The following is a 16,096-nucleotide window of genomic DNA, read 5'->3' as shown; positions in this document are numbered from 1 at the left end:
GCAGTGATTAAATGAATACAGTGTCTGTGTAATTATTTCGGGCAAAGCTAGCCGTGATGGCTGCCGGGTGGCGGGAAGCAGCCCGCCACTCGTTTTACTACAGGAGTATAAAAATGTATGGAAGATAAACACTAGTGAATTTATTAGCATTCGGCATTCACTGAATTGCTCTTTTGTTACTATCCTGTGTCTCTGTGATTCTTATATTTCTTCCTGATACCTAATGTTTCTAACCAACATGCCTCTAACCTGGAACATGAGAACTGGCCATGGCTAGGACCGTGGCATAAGTCATCCAAAAAATGTGGATCCCCCCCCCCCCCCCCCGCAAGGTGGTTCCTGACAGACATCACCAAGACTTCAGGCAGTGACACAGACAGCATACATTCACATGGACCTCAGGCTTCATTGCAGCCTTGGGCAGCAGCATGGAACATAGACAGAAACATGGCCACTGGTGGCATTGTGGACCACAGTGGCCCTTTGAGGAGATCCAGTATAAAAAGTGAAACTTTTCTCATCTCAGACCTCCATTGTTGCCCAGATCCAGGGTGCTTCTGAGTCAGGGTGGCCTCGGGAGCTGAGTCTGTGTCAGCATAAGCTCCAGGCTACTGCTGCACACCACTTTGTTGACCCTACTGGACGATGGCAGCGTGTCCACCTCAGCCCTCTCTCTCACCGGTCACTGCCATCGTGTCTCCAGTTCTGCCTCTCTCCACAGTGTGTGCACCATTCCTTTTTTCTATCTTTTCCACCTTCACATCACATATTTGTTCATTGTAGCCCATGCCACAGCATGCAGTGGAGGTGGCCTGGGTATCTTTTAATTTATTTTTGAGATAATAATATAATTGTATTTATTCTTTCCCTTTCTTTCCTTCAAACACTCCCACATACCTCTCCTTGCTCTTTTTCAAATTCATGTCCTCTCTTTTATTGTTATTGCATACATATATGTGCACATTTGTGTATGCACACATGTATCATGAAGGGGGCCTGCTTGTTGTTGGGGTTTTAGTCCCGCCGGGTACCCCACAACTGTTTATCCCCCCCAAAAATTCACACATAGGTCTCCATAAATTATAAGCTGATTGGGCCATTAGCTCTAGTCTCTCACTGGCTAACTCTCACATCTTGATTAACGCATTTTTCTGATCTATGTTAGCCATTTGGCTCAGTACCTTTTTCAGTAAGGCAGATCTCATCCTGCTGCTTTTGTGCTCGGGGCAGGAGAGAGAGGAATCCTCCTCAGAATTCTCCTGCTCTTATTACATCATTTCTACTTCCTGTCTTGTTTTCCCTCCTATATTTCTGCCTGGCCAATCAGTGTTTATTTATAATATGATTGACAGAATATAGACAATTCTCCCACACCACACACATGCGCGCACACACCCACCCACACACACACACACACATACACACACAATCCTAAATATAACCTATGAAGTCTATATAATGTTACTTGCATGTATGATTTTTAACTGTTTGGTATTGGATAAGTAGTTGGTGTGCTTGTTCCTGGGAAAGACTTTTCCTTCCACTTTCAACATTCCTTAGTTGTATAGGTTGAGGCCTCCTGAGCCTTCTCACATCCACTTTGGTATGTCTATTGCTATTACCTTGTTTAGCTCATGTTTGGGCAGTTATGTTAGTGCTCTTATGGATGTAACTTCTGACTTCACTATGAGACATAATCTCACAACAATCTCCCTGATCTTCTGGCTCTTTCAATCTTTCTGCTTCCCTTTACTGCAATGTTCCCAGAGCCTTAGGGTATGGTAAGGTTTTAAAGATAAATCCTTTAGGACTGAGCTCCACAGCTCTGCATTTTGAATGGTTATAGTTTTCTGTAGGTCTCCTTCCTTTGCAAAGAGAAGTTTCCTTGATGAGGGGTGAAGATGACATATATCTGTGGTTATAAAGACAAATCATCATTAGGGATTATGCTGGTTTTTATTAAAGTAGTGGTTGTAGGCTCTCATCCAATATCCATGACTTCATTAGCACTAAGTAGTTACCTAGGTTTTCAGTGCTAGGCATGATTTCCTTCCTGTTGAGCAGCTTTAAGTCCAATTAGAGAGCTGTTGGTTACCCCTGAAGTGCTAGTGACACTACTGCACCCTTAGAGTTGTCATGTCAGTATGGTCATTGATATGCTTGGTTCTTAGGCATCATAACTGGGTAGAAACATTGGTTGCCTCCTTCCTTTGGAAGCCTTCATGGTACTTGCTTGAGGGCTTTTGAAGTTTGTCAATGGCTTTTTCTGTATCTGTGAGATGCCATGTGGTTTCTGTTCTTTAGTCCATTTATGTGATGAATTAGATTTATTTAAAACTAGAGTCAGCAAGTGAACTGAGTGGGTTTTAAAAAAGAGCACACGAGGTTGGTAGGGTGGGAGAGGTGTTGAGAAAAGGGAAGGAATCAGAAGAGTGAGAATGGGAAGTGAACTTTCTCAAAACAAATTATATACATGTATGAAGTTCTAAAACAATAAAAATAATAAAGCAGAATCTTCATTGAATCTTATCTTTCATATCTAAAATTGTCTTATTCTATTCAACTGTTTGTGTTGTATTGGTTTTCATTTAGGTGTTTATTCATACTCCCTTTGAATTCTTTGCGCATATTTATAACTGATGCTTTGTGTTTATTGTACTGTGGGTCTTCTAAATTGTTTTTCTCAAAGAGAATGACTACGGGAATACTGTATTGGTTCTTTGTGTTGTGTTTCCACAATAGGAATTGGGCATCTGTGGTTAGGCCATTGCCTGGGTCATTTGGTATGGATATCTGTTCTGCCATTGTTGGGTGGGTATTTGGATCCTTACTGACTGCCACCCAACCTCGAAGATTTGAATCTTCTGGGTTTGTGCTTGTGATTCAGTCATGGGGCCACACAGTGGTGATGTGCTATTGGGGTATAGAAGTCATCCATGCTCAGCTGAACCAAGATGAAGCTTTGAACACATGAAGGGGCTTTTATGGATCTAAAAGATTTTCCCTGAAGTTTCTCAGAAATTGAGGTTAGAGTGCAGAGAGAGACAAAGGTGAGATTTACCAGCATGGTGCGCAAGCATTTAATGTAGATCTCCAACTGACAGTCTTAGAGCCCTGATGGGCAGGGGAAGAGGAGGGCTTCCTTGGAGTGCACCAGGCAATCTGGCTTCAGATATAGGGACTTGAAATTACCACAGAGTGCTAACTAGCAGTGCTAATTGTGGAATACATGTATTAGTCCACAGATGCCACGGCAGTGAGGACTTTGGGATACAGGAGAGCAGATGCTACTTGTGAGATGTATTTATGTCTTTGTTAACAGCTTAGTGTTATATGGGTTAGGGTGAGGCTCCCTGTGAAACACTCAATAGGCTTGCTGCAAAGATCCTCATAGCCTTATTGAAGGTTTACTGTATTTTTAGTTTCCTCCTTGATGCCTTAAAAGTCATTGTGAAAATGTGATAAATTGCTTGTTAAAACATGATGGCATTGTCAAGACCTGAAGCTGGGGGTTTGTTCTGAGTTGTATTTCCATCTTGAGATGATGAAAAATGTGGAAGGCCTAAGTTAACTGATAACTACACAGTATCACAGTTTTGTGTGTTCCCGCTTTCTGTGTTTATATTGTTAATATCTAATCTGTGGGTTAAAAATGTAAGTTTAGAACTTTTTTTGAGAAGATTAAATATATTTCATGCTTATTCTATGCCAGCCTTTTACACAGAAGTTCTCTCACTTCTTTCATGGTTAAAAATGGTTATTATTAAGTTCACTTGAAAGAAGAGCTGATGTTTTGAGGCTGAAAGTTCACTCAGAAACATGGAAATTACAAAATGCAGAGTGAGAATAGTTTTTAAAATCAGATTTATTTTATTTTTAATTATGTGTAAGTGTATGGTTTATACATGTGTGAGTGAAAGTGCCCGCAGAGTTCAGGAGGGGGCCTCTGATCCCTTGTAGATGGAATTATAGGTAATTGTTAGTTACTTACCATGGGTGCTGGGGATGGAACTGTAGTTCTCTGGAAAATCAGTGTGTTTTCTTAATCACTGAGATATCTCTCCAGCCCCAGAGACAGAGTTTGAGTTAAGTTTGATTTCAAAGCTTTGCTTTCCTTATTATGTCAAAGTTCATACCAAGAGAAATATAATTCTAGATTTAGCATATACATATAATGTGGTATTTTTTGTACAGGCATGGCAAAAGTCACAAGAATAAAAATGTTAAAATTTTAACAGTGTGTAATTTTTAAAAGACAAAAATAAATCTATAGTTTGGACTGAGAAAGAACATTGTGAGGTTGTTCAGAGTTGTGTGTCATTGAGTAAGTGTAGCTACATGCTGTCAGTGCCAGAGAGATGACAAGGTGACTCCCAGCATTAAGTGTCAATTCCATGTGTTTCTTTTTTGAAATTCTTTTTTTACTTTCTACCAACAATTCTCATAGCTTTTATCAAAAATTCACCTAGTTAAAAATCCCAGAGAGAGCATTTTGTGTTATTTTATTTTTCTCTGTTTTTAGTTCCCTCTCTTGCTTCAGAACTTTCAAACGTAGGTTTCGGATTGAAAAGAACCAGTTGCTTCAGTCAGTCTTGTCCCTGTTCCAGTTTTTAATGAGCCCTGGAGCTGTTACTCCGTTGTACTTCAGTTTTTTAAATGATGTGTTTTAATAATAAAAAAATTCAGAGTTATACTCTTATATTTGGTTGTGTGGTTATATTACTACAATTAAATTGACTAATCTATGTAAATATTACTAATATAATAATATAAGTTTTTCTCAAATAAATTTGCTTAGGTTTATAATGTTAAAGCAACCATCAAGGAGTAGCATTTTAGAAAAGCTGTCTTTGTGATCAGAATATGTTTACTTCCATCTTCTCTTTTATAGGTAATCATAGCCTACTGGTATCGCACAATCGTGGGAACAATGGATTTATTTGGGTTGGAAACTAAGACCTGCTGGAATGTCACCAGAATAGAGCCTCTTAGTGAAGTTCAGAGCTGTGAAGGCATGTGTCCTATGCTCACTGGTGTTTTCGTAGACATCTGATGTTGTGACACATTTCAATGTTTGTAATAAACTGTGATCAATTTTATTTAAGACAGTAAAGAAATGATCCATCACAATAATTATTTCGCACCTTATAGTTATTTTATGAGAAGGCCACATCCCTAATAATTTGAGTATAAACTGGAAATTTAACTTGAGCATCGATATATCCCAACATAAGGCACTTTTGAGTAAGAGTTTGTTTCAGAATGAGATGGTACAAAGAATATTTGGGGCAACGTTAGTACATACATTTGAGGGGCAAAGGGTCAAATACATACTTATAATAGTTATAGATTAGTTAATGCTAATAATAAGCTATTATAAATATTGCTTTACCCTTGTTCACACTATAAGAGGAATTTTAATGAAACTCACCCTGAATATCTTCTATATTGGCATCTCTCCCAAAACAAAACAAACAAAAATGGAGAAACAAAAAAATCAAACTCCGTTGGAATCATGTAACAGTTTGCCACATGCCTTATGAGACTGTTGATAGCCACATAGAAACATGGATCTAACACAAAGTGCTTATAATATCTTCACACATGACTATTTTCCACAATATTGCTACTTACTATATTTATTTAATTCTTGGCATATTAAAAACATTGAATTTCCTGTACTTTTTAAAAATTGGTTTCCTTAAAAGCCTACGGTGATACTGGTGGAGAATGTTTAAGGAGTGAAATACTTCGTGAATTTGGCAACATACAGGAATGGAAATTAGGGCTCATCAAACACTAGACTTTGTAGTGTGTCCATCGTCAGCTTTTCTGAGGGTAAAAGTCATCACCTTGAAGATGTGTGGTGTATATAGTAAGTTCCCAATCAGAGCAGGATGGTGTTTGGTACTTGGAGTGCACAGAAGAGTGGAGAGACATGGGTCTTAAACTTGGAGAGCTTATACTATTAACAGGCTGTTAGCAGTTATAACCATAGTGCATACTATACTACAAAGGTTGATACGCTGGGAATGTAATGAAGGACAGAGCACACTGGACCATGTACTGGCTGGGGACTTACTTGCCTCTTATCTTCGGATGTGCTGTAACAGATCTACATCCTGAAGCATTACTGCAAGCTGCAGGAAAAGCACGTTTGTAAGGGCAGTGGTGGCGTCCATGTGGTCAGGTTGATGACTGATATCCTCTCGGTCAGTTCATGAGAAAGATCACTATAAATGTCTGGATTTTGGAAGTAGCATGTTTGGGTGAGAAGGAGAGTGAAGAATCATACTATTGGCTTCTAGCTTGAGTCTTTGGACTGACAGAGAATGAAAAGTAGCTAGTATGGATGTTGTTTCCCTTTATGTATTGGTTCAAGATAACTGAAAGACCCAGAGCTAGAAATAATCAATGGGCACATAGCTGTAGAAGCATAGAAATAGGAAAAAGATCAGTCTGGATATAGACTTGACACTGACTGTGCATGGATGGTATCTGGAAGTAGAGAGAGCATGTGACAGAGGCCCTGTGGTTTTGGGATGGAAGGGTTAATGAACCAGAGCAAGCAGGGTCACAGGACCCACCTCCCAGCAGATAGAGCAGCATTAACTTTGGAAATTATTTAGGTTTTTAATATTGTTTTCTCAAATACAAAAATCCTTTATACCAGTTAATCTCAAACCTGGCCTGAGAATTGTGTAAATTGATGACTATAAAACACATAGAAAGTGATGCACATACAAATACAACTACATGTATCAGATATGCTAGCATTCTGTCCACACCATAACAGATGAAGTGATTAGATCATATCACAGAGACTAAGGCTTTTCCAGACGTTAGGAACTGTATGCCACTCCTCAAGAGCCTAGAAAACACAAAATAATCAGAGGCTCCAGGGACTTCAAGTGGCTCTGCAGAAAGTCCCCCACACTGAACTATAGCATTATCACTTCAATTATGTAAACCCCAATATACCATTACATTATAGAAGCAGGCCATTAGGGGAAAGTATTAATGTAACCAAATATATGTTGTAGGGGTTGGGGCTCTGTGAGAGGCCATGGCTTTTCCCCAGGACAGCAAACAGTACTGTCCTCTATGGAGGTGAAGATGATTGTAGCATTAAAGACTGATTATGAAAGCAAATGCCTTTGGCAGATTTATGAGTTCTTGAGTATAAAGCACTGAAATAATTTTGCTCCTTAAATACTAATCAATCTGTGTCTTTTTTTTAAAGGATTGGGAGACCCAGCTTGCTTTTATGTTGGTGTAATTTTTATTTTAAATGGACTAATGATGGGATTGTTCTTCATATATGGCACCTATCTGAGGTAAGACAAGTAAAGACTAGCAGAGAGAGTGAGCCTATAAAGACTGGTTGATACCCGTGACTAAATGAAAAGGAAGCTCGAGGAAGCCAACTGACTGGGCATAAGGAATTTCGTAGATTTGATTTTCCATAACCAATGCCACACAAACAGAAAATGAGATTCCACTGAAAAACACTCTATAGTTCTCTATTTTACCCTTTGGGGATCTTTGAAAACTAAGATTCACTAACAAAAATGTTAGTGAAGATAACTCTAGTGTAAGCAGAGACTGCAGGTTGGCTTTTGCCTGCCTGGTATGAATTATCAGACAGAAACTATATTAATTACAACACTGACCAACGGCTCAGGCATATTTCTAGCTATCTCTTACATCTTAAATTAACCCATTTCTATTAATCTATGTATTACCATGGGGTTGTGGCTTACCGCTAAGGTTCCAGCATCTTTCTCCTTTGGTAGCTACACGGGTCTCCCTAACTCCATCTTCTTTGCCCTATCTCTGCTAGGATTTCCTGCTTTGCTATATTCTGCCCTGCTATAGGCCAAAGCAGCTTCTTTATTAACCAATGGTAATAAACTATATTCACAGCATACAGAGGGGAATCCCACATTACTCCAGTTCGTGTGTAAATCATGACAACATTACATAGCAGAATGTTGCTTCCAATTTTATTCTTTTTGACGTGAGATTTTAAAAACTATCAAAGTTTTTAAATATCATTTGTAGAAGACATATTAATTAGCCAGTCTTTATTGATAATAGTACCATAATTTTGTTTGAAGTGTAAATGTGCCTAGTTGCAGGCCATAAAGTTAATTATGACAGTCACATATTATTCCCCCACTCCCCATTGCTCCTTAGAAGAGCCAAATGAGTTAACTTTTCTCATTAAAAATTAAGGCAAAGTCATCATCACAAGCAAAGCAAGTAGGGGAGAGAATAAATTAATGGCACATTTGTGGGAATATGTTTTAATAAAACTCATTTGTTCCTATGCTAATCTAAATAAAAATTTAAAAGTAGCAGAGGAGATGTGGTAGATATATAAATGGCTTTATGCAGCTATAAATAAAAGTGAAATTATTTCACCCACAATAAAATGTATGGAACTGGAGAGTATCATAATTAAACAAAAACCCCAATAAAGACAAATACCATGTTTTCTTTTATAAGTAGATTTAATCTAGATTTAAAAAATATAGGCTGAGCCATGAAATTGGAAGGACTACTGTTATTGGAGGACAGGGGACTAACGGGTGTGGGGACAGGGGACAGAGTGATCAATGGGTGTTATTGGAGGACAGGGGACTAACGGGTGAGGGAATGGGGACAAGAGTGATCAGTGGGTGTTATTGGAGGATAGGGGACTAACGGGTGAGGGAATGGGGACAAGAGTGATCAGTGGGTGTTATTGGAGGATAGGGGACTAACGGGTGAGGGAACGGGGACAAGAGTGATCAATGGCTGGGATTGCTCAGTGATTAAGAGCACTTGGTGTCCTTGCAGATGACCAGTGTCCATATTCCAGCATCCTCATGGCAGGTCACAACCATCTGTAATCCTACTTCCAGAGGGAATGGCATTTTCTCCTGGATTTCTTGGGTACAAGGCATGCACTCACAAGGTGCACATAATATACATACACACAGGCAGGGAAACATTCCCACATGTAAAGTAAAAATAAATAAATGTAATGGGGAAAACATGCATATATAATTATCCAATTCTAGATTTTTATAGAGATATAATAGTTTGTGTAATGTAGGTTAGAAATTAAGTATATATATTTTATATATGATATATATGTGCATATATGAGCGAGGAAAGCGAAGGCAGACCAAAAAGAATGCGAAGTGAGAAAGGAACTGAAGAATATAATGGGTTTAATATGTCCAAATTAAAATTATATATACACATATGTATATATGTATGTGTGTGTGTGTGTGTGTGTGTGTGTGTGTGTGTGTGAAAATTTTATAATGAAACCATTATGTTGTAAGCTAACTAAAAAATTTCTAAAGTAAAATCACAATGACTTGTCATGCTTCCCTTCTGGTCAATGTAAGGAAGCTGACAGTGACTTATAACATCATTTCAGTCCTCACTCAGCTCTTCCGTAGTTTATTACCTTATTACCTGTACACAGTGGTCAGGGCTGCTACCACAGCTTGCTGCTTTTGTTTTTATTTTTCATCTCATCCTTTCCTCGTCCTTTCATCTCGCCAATATTTATTGTACCCTAAACTAAGCAAACAGTGAGGAGTAGGCATATAGAGTCTGCCGGCTTCACGGCCTGGGATATGGGCCGTGGATAAACGTACAAGACAAAACCCACTATGCAGCGTGGATCTGAGAGTCTGTGATGATTATTAGGCCCTGTAGGTCTGCTGTGTAGAGTCTACAGCGTGGCTCCATCAGAGTATTTTCAGTCAGTCAAATGGTCATGCGTTTCTGCCAAGTGAAGCTGTTAGTCTTTGGCTTTAATCCCCAGTCGCTTAAGCCTAATTTCCAAAGACACAATTAGCACATTTACATTATTGACAGAACGGCATACAGACCAAAGGGTTGGGCTGTGTGTTTAAAATTATTTTTGGTCATGGTTTATTTAGAAAATATTTTGATGTAATTGTAAAACTGAGATTGTATTACATGTGCACTTTGTGTTTTTATACAGCCAGGATTAAAAATCCAACTACACGGGCTTTGGGAAATATTTGTGGTTTTATGACTTAGTTATTCATGTTTTAAGCATAGAAAATTATGGTTTTAATTGTGATATAATTTTTTGGGAAGAGCCTATATGTTGCATGTTATGACTGTGTACTTTATTATTTTTACAGTGGGAGTCAGCTAGGAGGTCTGATTACAGTGGTGTGCTACTTTTTCAATCATGGAGAGGTCAGTTTTCTATTCAACCTTTTTGAAACATAGAATGGCTTATATGAACAAGAATATATAATCACTAAACTATTATGATTGCATTGTGTTGTGACTGTGAGATCTTAAAGTACTTTACTTTGTAAATGTTAATTACTAATCTAAAATTGTAAATCAGTACAATTTAAAACAGGTTATCCATCAATATTTTAGTGTGTATTTACATACATATGTTTTGTAGATAAATGACAACATTGCACTCCCGGAACCAATTACTTTATACACGTCATTTATGGACTATTAGACGTCTGGTGTATGGGTGTTATCTTCATCATATGGGTTATGAAATTGAAATTTAGAGAATTATATTACTTAACCAAGATTTCAAGGTGAAGATAGGCTACCTAATCTGTGTTGGTCTGAATCTAAAACCTCAGTTTCCTGTCTTTCTGAAATATAAACCTACCCCTTTCTCCTTTTCAGACAGGGTCTCCCTGTGTCTTCTAGTCTTGCTTCAACACTTTTGATTCTCCTGTCTCAGCCTCCTAAGGGCTTGAATTACATTGCCTGTACACCATGTCTGTCTTTGAAAAGTGTTTTCTTAATGGTAAGAACACTTAACACAATACCCACCCTCTTAACAGTTTGGTTTTTTTTATTCTACAATACAGTATTTTTAAAGATTTTGTGTGTGTGTGTGTGTGTGTGTGTGGTACAGGCAGTTATGAGCCACCATGTGGGTACTAGCAATTAAACACCAATCCTCTTGCCTCCAGATCCATCTGCCAGCCCTCAAATTTAACAAAATGTTGAGGGCATCATATCTCCAGAACTTGCCCATCTCCCATAATTGAAATTTTACGTCTTTGCTCTTCCCAGTGATTAGAATGGTGTTGGCCTGACAACAGGCACACAGTTCATTCAGTAGCTGCTCCGTTCCTTTGCCGCTTCTACTGAATTATTCTTCCTTTTCTATAAGCCATCCCAAACACAGTTGGCTGTAATGCTCCTAAAAACAGTTTATGACATAATGTTTCCACTGTGAGTATGATCCATGTTCTGTGTTATGTATTAAGTGTTGAATGCATGGTAAGAAGACAGAATCTGACTATTAATGTTTGAAATCAGATGTGTTATGCAGTGGCTCAGGTGACATGCAGTGGGTGTTCTTATCTGCTGTTATAGTGGGCCAATTTAAAAATCGCTTAGATAAAGGAAGAGACAAAGTCACACATAAAATGCTTTATATATGATATTCAGTGAAGACAAATGCCTTGTAATTCATCTGTTGGCACAAAGAAAAACATTTTATTAGGGTGTGCAGGCTTTGGTGGACTGAGTTTGAGTTTGAATAAAACCATTACTCGTTTCAAGGTTTGCAAGTTTATAATTATAATTTTTGGAGGCTCTTAATAAAGCAGTCAGACTCTTACCAAATGATAAAAACTCAAATTCTTTCTATAAGTTTAGGGTTTCTGATAGAAAAATTTATATAGAAAATATTGATCCATGTGTCTTAAGGCAATCTAAATATGTATATTCAAGTTTAATATTGTCACTGTGTTCATTACCAGCAATTCTTAGTGCTTTCAACTGTTTTTAAAAAGCTTGACTCATGTAGAGTATATTTGATTAACTCAGATTCAATTGGCCGCTGATTATGTATATCTATATTAGTTGGAACTTAATGTGTATAGACTCCTGAGTTTTGCAAGTGCTTTATGTTTTTGATTAACATGGTTTCCTAGCCAGATCATGTACCTCAAAGCCCCAAATGCCAGGTTCAGGCTGCAGTGCTCTCTGAGCCAGTAGTCCTCACAGCGCCTGTCCCTGTGTATTTGTTGGGCCTTTGGCTAAATCGCGTGTGATTTAATATAGTTTTTACTGGTTTCTGAATTTGACAGTAATAGGGCTCCTCTTAATGGCCATGAGAGAGGATGTCAAAGGACCAAAAGCTATTCCAGACAGTGAGAAATAGGATCTAACGAGCCCAGTGTTAAAACTCTGAAAGTAAGCCAATCCCTGAGTTGTAAGTAAGTAACATTTACTTTCAAGGAAAATAATGCAAACTGTAATTTTTATGGTTTCAGGCCACCCGTGTGATGTGGACACCGCCACTCCGGGAAAGTTTTTCATATCCATTCCTTGTACTTCAGATGTATGTTTTAACTACTATACTCAGGTAATTTCTGTCATAAAACAAAGCTAAATAAGTTGTGTTATTTTTCTTAAGATTTGCTTTTACATAAGTCATAATTACCTAATTTAAACTATGTTTTACAGCTATTCAAAAATGAATTGAGTAATAAGATAATTGCAACATAAATTTGTAAACTTTTTTAACATGAAAATATTAGCCTACAGGTTCTAAATAATAATTAATAATTAAATAATAATTAAAAGAAATATTTATTTAGTTTTTGTGTGAATAAGTATCTTGCCTTCATGTGTGGCATGTTCCACTTTATACAAGCCTTTTGCCCACAGAGGCCAGAAGAGTGGGTTAAATCCTCTGAATAGAGCAAAAGATGGTTGTGAGTCACCATGTGAGAGCTGAGAATTGAACATTGGTCCTCTGCAAAAGCCATGTGTCCAGCCCCATTCAAATGCTTTTGACAAATAAGTACTTGACTCCTCAAAGCTGACATACTCCAGCTCTTTGTTTCCCAAACTGTGTCTTTGAAAGAAGATTGACATAATGCCATGAAAAGGGGACCCATGTTACACATGGATTTGGGAAGGTGTAAATTTTATAGTACCAGAGTACACACACACACACATTCATGGATGGGTATATGAATGTTGTACATATGTGTAATATATGTAAGCTTCTGAATGATGTTTCTTGTAATTCAGCTAGTTTCATATTGTCTTGGACACACTCTTTGGTGAATTAAGTTTTAAGCATTTTAGAAATGTAAGAGGTCTGGAGAAGTAAGAAGAGTAGAATACAATAAATAACTTTGTTATAGGAATAGAGTCCGCAGAACATTAGTGGAAGTTGCCACTGAATGAAATTGTGATCATTATGTCTTCAAAACTCGCAGGGAATAGCCATAATCAGTTACTAAGCTCTGACAGCCTCTGCCTCGTATGGAAATCTTCGCTCTTCCTGCCCTTCTTCCTGAAGTTGTGCATTATGTATTTAAAAGTACCCATAGACGCAGGAATTATGCCAGATTTGAATCTTTAGCCATAGACTACTTGGCACTGTCAAGTAAATGGTTGAGGCAACATTTGCTAGTGGACTGAGTGGCATGTACATCCTGAGCTCCCTGCAGATCTGGAAAGCAGGCTGCCCCCTGGTGTGCCAGAAATTAAAGCTTGTGTATGGCTTTGGGAATCTGTTCCCAGTTCAGGTTTCCGGATTCATTCCTTACATTGTGTACTTAGAAAAATTATAGAGAAAGATGCTACCCTCTCTTTTCCCAGGAGAAGAGGATTGTTCATTTGAAGTAATATTAGCCTGGCTAATTGAGGGTTAGGGAAGTCATTCAGTGGAATGTGTTAGTCGGGACATTTAAGATCATGACCTTGAAGGCATGTACTCTATTTAACGAAAACCAGTTTTGTCTGAATAAATGCATGAATGCTCAGACAGACTTTGTGCTTTGCTTGGGACGTGGGACTTGAAAATGAGGATCCCTCCCACCACAGATTATGCAAAACATAAAGCTGCAACTGCAGATTGGCTTTGTTCTCCACACACATTTATCTTTTTCATATTCTAAGAGATGCTCCACTTTCTTTGTGAAAGGTGTTGGCTCCCACAGTTGCTCTGTTGCAAAGTACACAATTCAAATGCCAGCTGCAACAGCTCGACTGTTCTCAGCTTTGCAGTTTTAAGAACTTCCCTGCAGTCCCCCACAAGTGTTGGTGCACTCCTTGACAGCATGTGTGCTGTGTGCGTCTCCTCACTAGTTTCTGAATCATGTGAGTGACCAGTGTGGGAAGGACTTCACCGTGTACCATGGGACACCCCGAGGAACACAGGATCAGTTTCAGGTCCTGTTTCCTGAGCTCGGCCTGGAGAATTAAAATTGAACGGCAAACATTTTTTTTAATAAGGAACTAAAGTTGTATTTAAATAGTTTAGTTTACTGGAAAAATCTGTCCAATACTATTTTTAAATATCTAATTTTGTTTTATTTAATCTTTCTATTGTTCAAGCATTTTAACTAATTTTAGCAAGTTGATTTCCAAAATGGAATTTTGTTGTGTTCTATAAAAGGTAAGGAGATGAATTAGGTTTCTGTGGTTAGCAAGAGCAGCATTGTTTCTGAGTTACCGGCCATCTTCACAGCAGAACTTACTGGTGTTGCTTCCCTCCGTCAAGGACCTCCACCGTCCACAGAAAACACTACATAGCGCTCTGTCTCTCCAATGTGGCCTTTATGCTTCCGTGGCAGTTCGCTCAGTTCATACTCTTTACGCAGGTAAGATGAATGCATGTGGCCATGATGGCTCCAGTAGAGGGTAGTAGAATGCTTGTTTGACTTTGTATTTTGAGGCTAGCCTCAAATTCACTCTGCAGCCCAAGTTGACCAAATTTATGATATTCCTGTCTTCTCAAGTGAAGATGTAACAGAGGTAACCGTCACACCTAGTTGATTTCCTTTGTGCTTTCAAGGACTTTCAAATTAATGGCTGATCCTAAAGTCTTTATAAATGTCTGTATCCTGTCTTTATAAATTCTTTATAAATATCTGTGTTCTGTCTGTTTTGTGTGAGGAGCAAAACTGTACTAGGAGCCATTTCTCAAGATTCTATCTCTCTCTCTTTCTCTCTCTCTCTTTCACTCTCTGCTTCCCTCCCTCCCTCCCCCACCATTTTTGGAGACAGGTTTTTTGTTTTTGTTTTTGTTTTTTAATTTTGTGTGTGTGTGTCCTGGACACTGTCTGTCCTGGAACAGGCTGGCCTCAAACTCAAAGAGATCTGCCTGCCTCTGTCTCCTGAGTGCTGGGATTAAAAGTATGCACCACCACTGCCACCTGGCCATTTCCCAACCTCTTATCAAGTACTTTTTTATGAGAATTGAAGCCACATTCTTTTTTTCCTAAAATTCTTACGTAACTAATGGCAAGAAATTAAACTAGTGAAGCAGAGTTAAAAAACAAAGTGGTGAAGATTTACAGCAATAAGCATACCCATGTAGGTCCTTACCATCAACAGTGATGTGCTGTACCAGAACCAAGATGTGACTTGTGACTTCAGCTCCATAAGCACAGCTTGTTTGAAAAGTTATTAAAGGATTCTCAGTTTTTATTAGAGTTGGCTATAAGAAATGTCATTGTTTTTGCAGGCTGAAATAGTAGAATACAAATAACTTTTATGTGTTGTTGTTTTGCCTGCTTATAAGTCTGTGTGTGCCATGGAAGCAGTCCCTGCAGCGGTCAGAAGAGGGTGTTGGATTTTCTAGGACTGGAGTTACATTGGTTGCTATGATCTGCTGTGTGAATGCTGAGAATCAAATCCAGGTTCTCTGCAAGAGTAACTAGTGCTCTTAACCACCAAGCTGTGTCTCCAGGCCTTGTGTTTTAACAAGTCATTGTAAGCAAATCTATCAACCCAGCACTTTAAATGAGTTTGAAATTACATTAATGACTTTCCAACGATTCAAAGCATATTCAGGACTTAATTATTTTAACTTAAACATGCACTTCCATTTGTGTCAGTATAATGGGGAGATTCAAACTTATTTTTTTCTGGTGGTAACAGCCCTGCTGTCCTGGAATTCATTCTGTAGACCAGGCTGGCCTCAAACTCACAGAGACTGGTCTGCCTGCTTCTGCCTCCCAAGTGCTACGATTGTAGGTGAGAATCTTTCCTTCCTTCCTTCCTTCCTTCCTTCCTTCCTTCCTTCCTTCCTTCCTTCCTTCCT

The 16,096-nt window shown here is 38.4% G+C and overlaps 1 protein-coding gene across 1 annotated transcript in view; it reads left to right on the top strand.

The window, feature by feature from the left end:
- The window catches only part of Dpy19l2 (dpy-19 like 2), a 129,254-nt gene that overhangs the window by 26,588 nt on the left and 86,570 nt on the right, over positions 1-16,096 (top strand). The window contains exons 5-9 of the mRNA XM_026779547.1: positions 4,892-5,012; positions 7,244-7,337; positions 10,179-10,236; positions 12,306-12,397; positions 14,552-14,651. Coding sequence (XP_026635348.1) covers positions 4,892-5,012; positions 7,244-7,337; positions 10,179-10,236; positions 12,306-12,397; positions 14,552-14,651 — 465 coding nt within the window. The remainder of the gene's footprint in view (positions 1-4,891; positions 5,013-7,243; positions 7,338-10,178; positions 10,237-12,305; positions 12,398-14,551; positions 14,652-16,096) is intronic.

The sequence above is a fragment of the Microtus ochrogaster genome, chromosome 5, assembly GCF_000317375.1.
Source record: "Microtus ochrogaster isolate Prairie Vole_2 chromosome 5, MicOch1.0, whole genome shotgun sequence".
NCBI classification, from domain to species: Eukaryota; Metazoa; Chordata; class Mammalia; order Rodentia; family Cricetidae; genus Microtus; species Microtus ochrogaster.
This window is presented reverse-complemented; position numbering and strand designations above follow the sequence as displayed.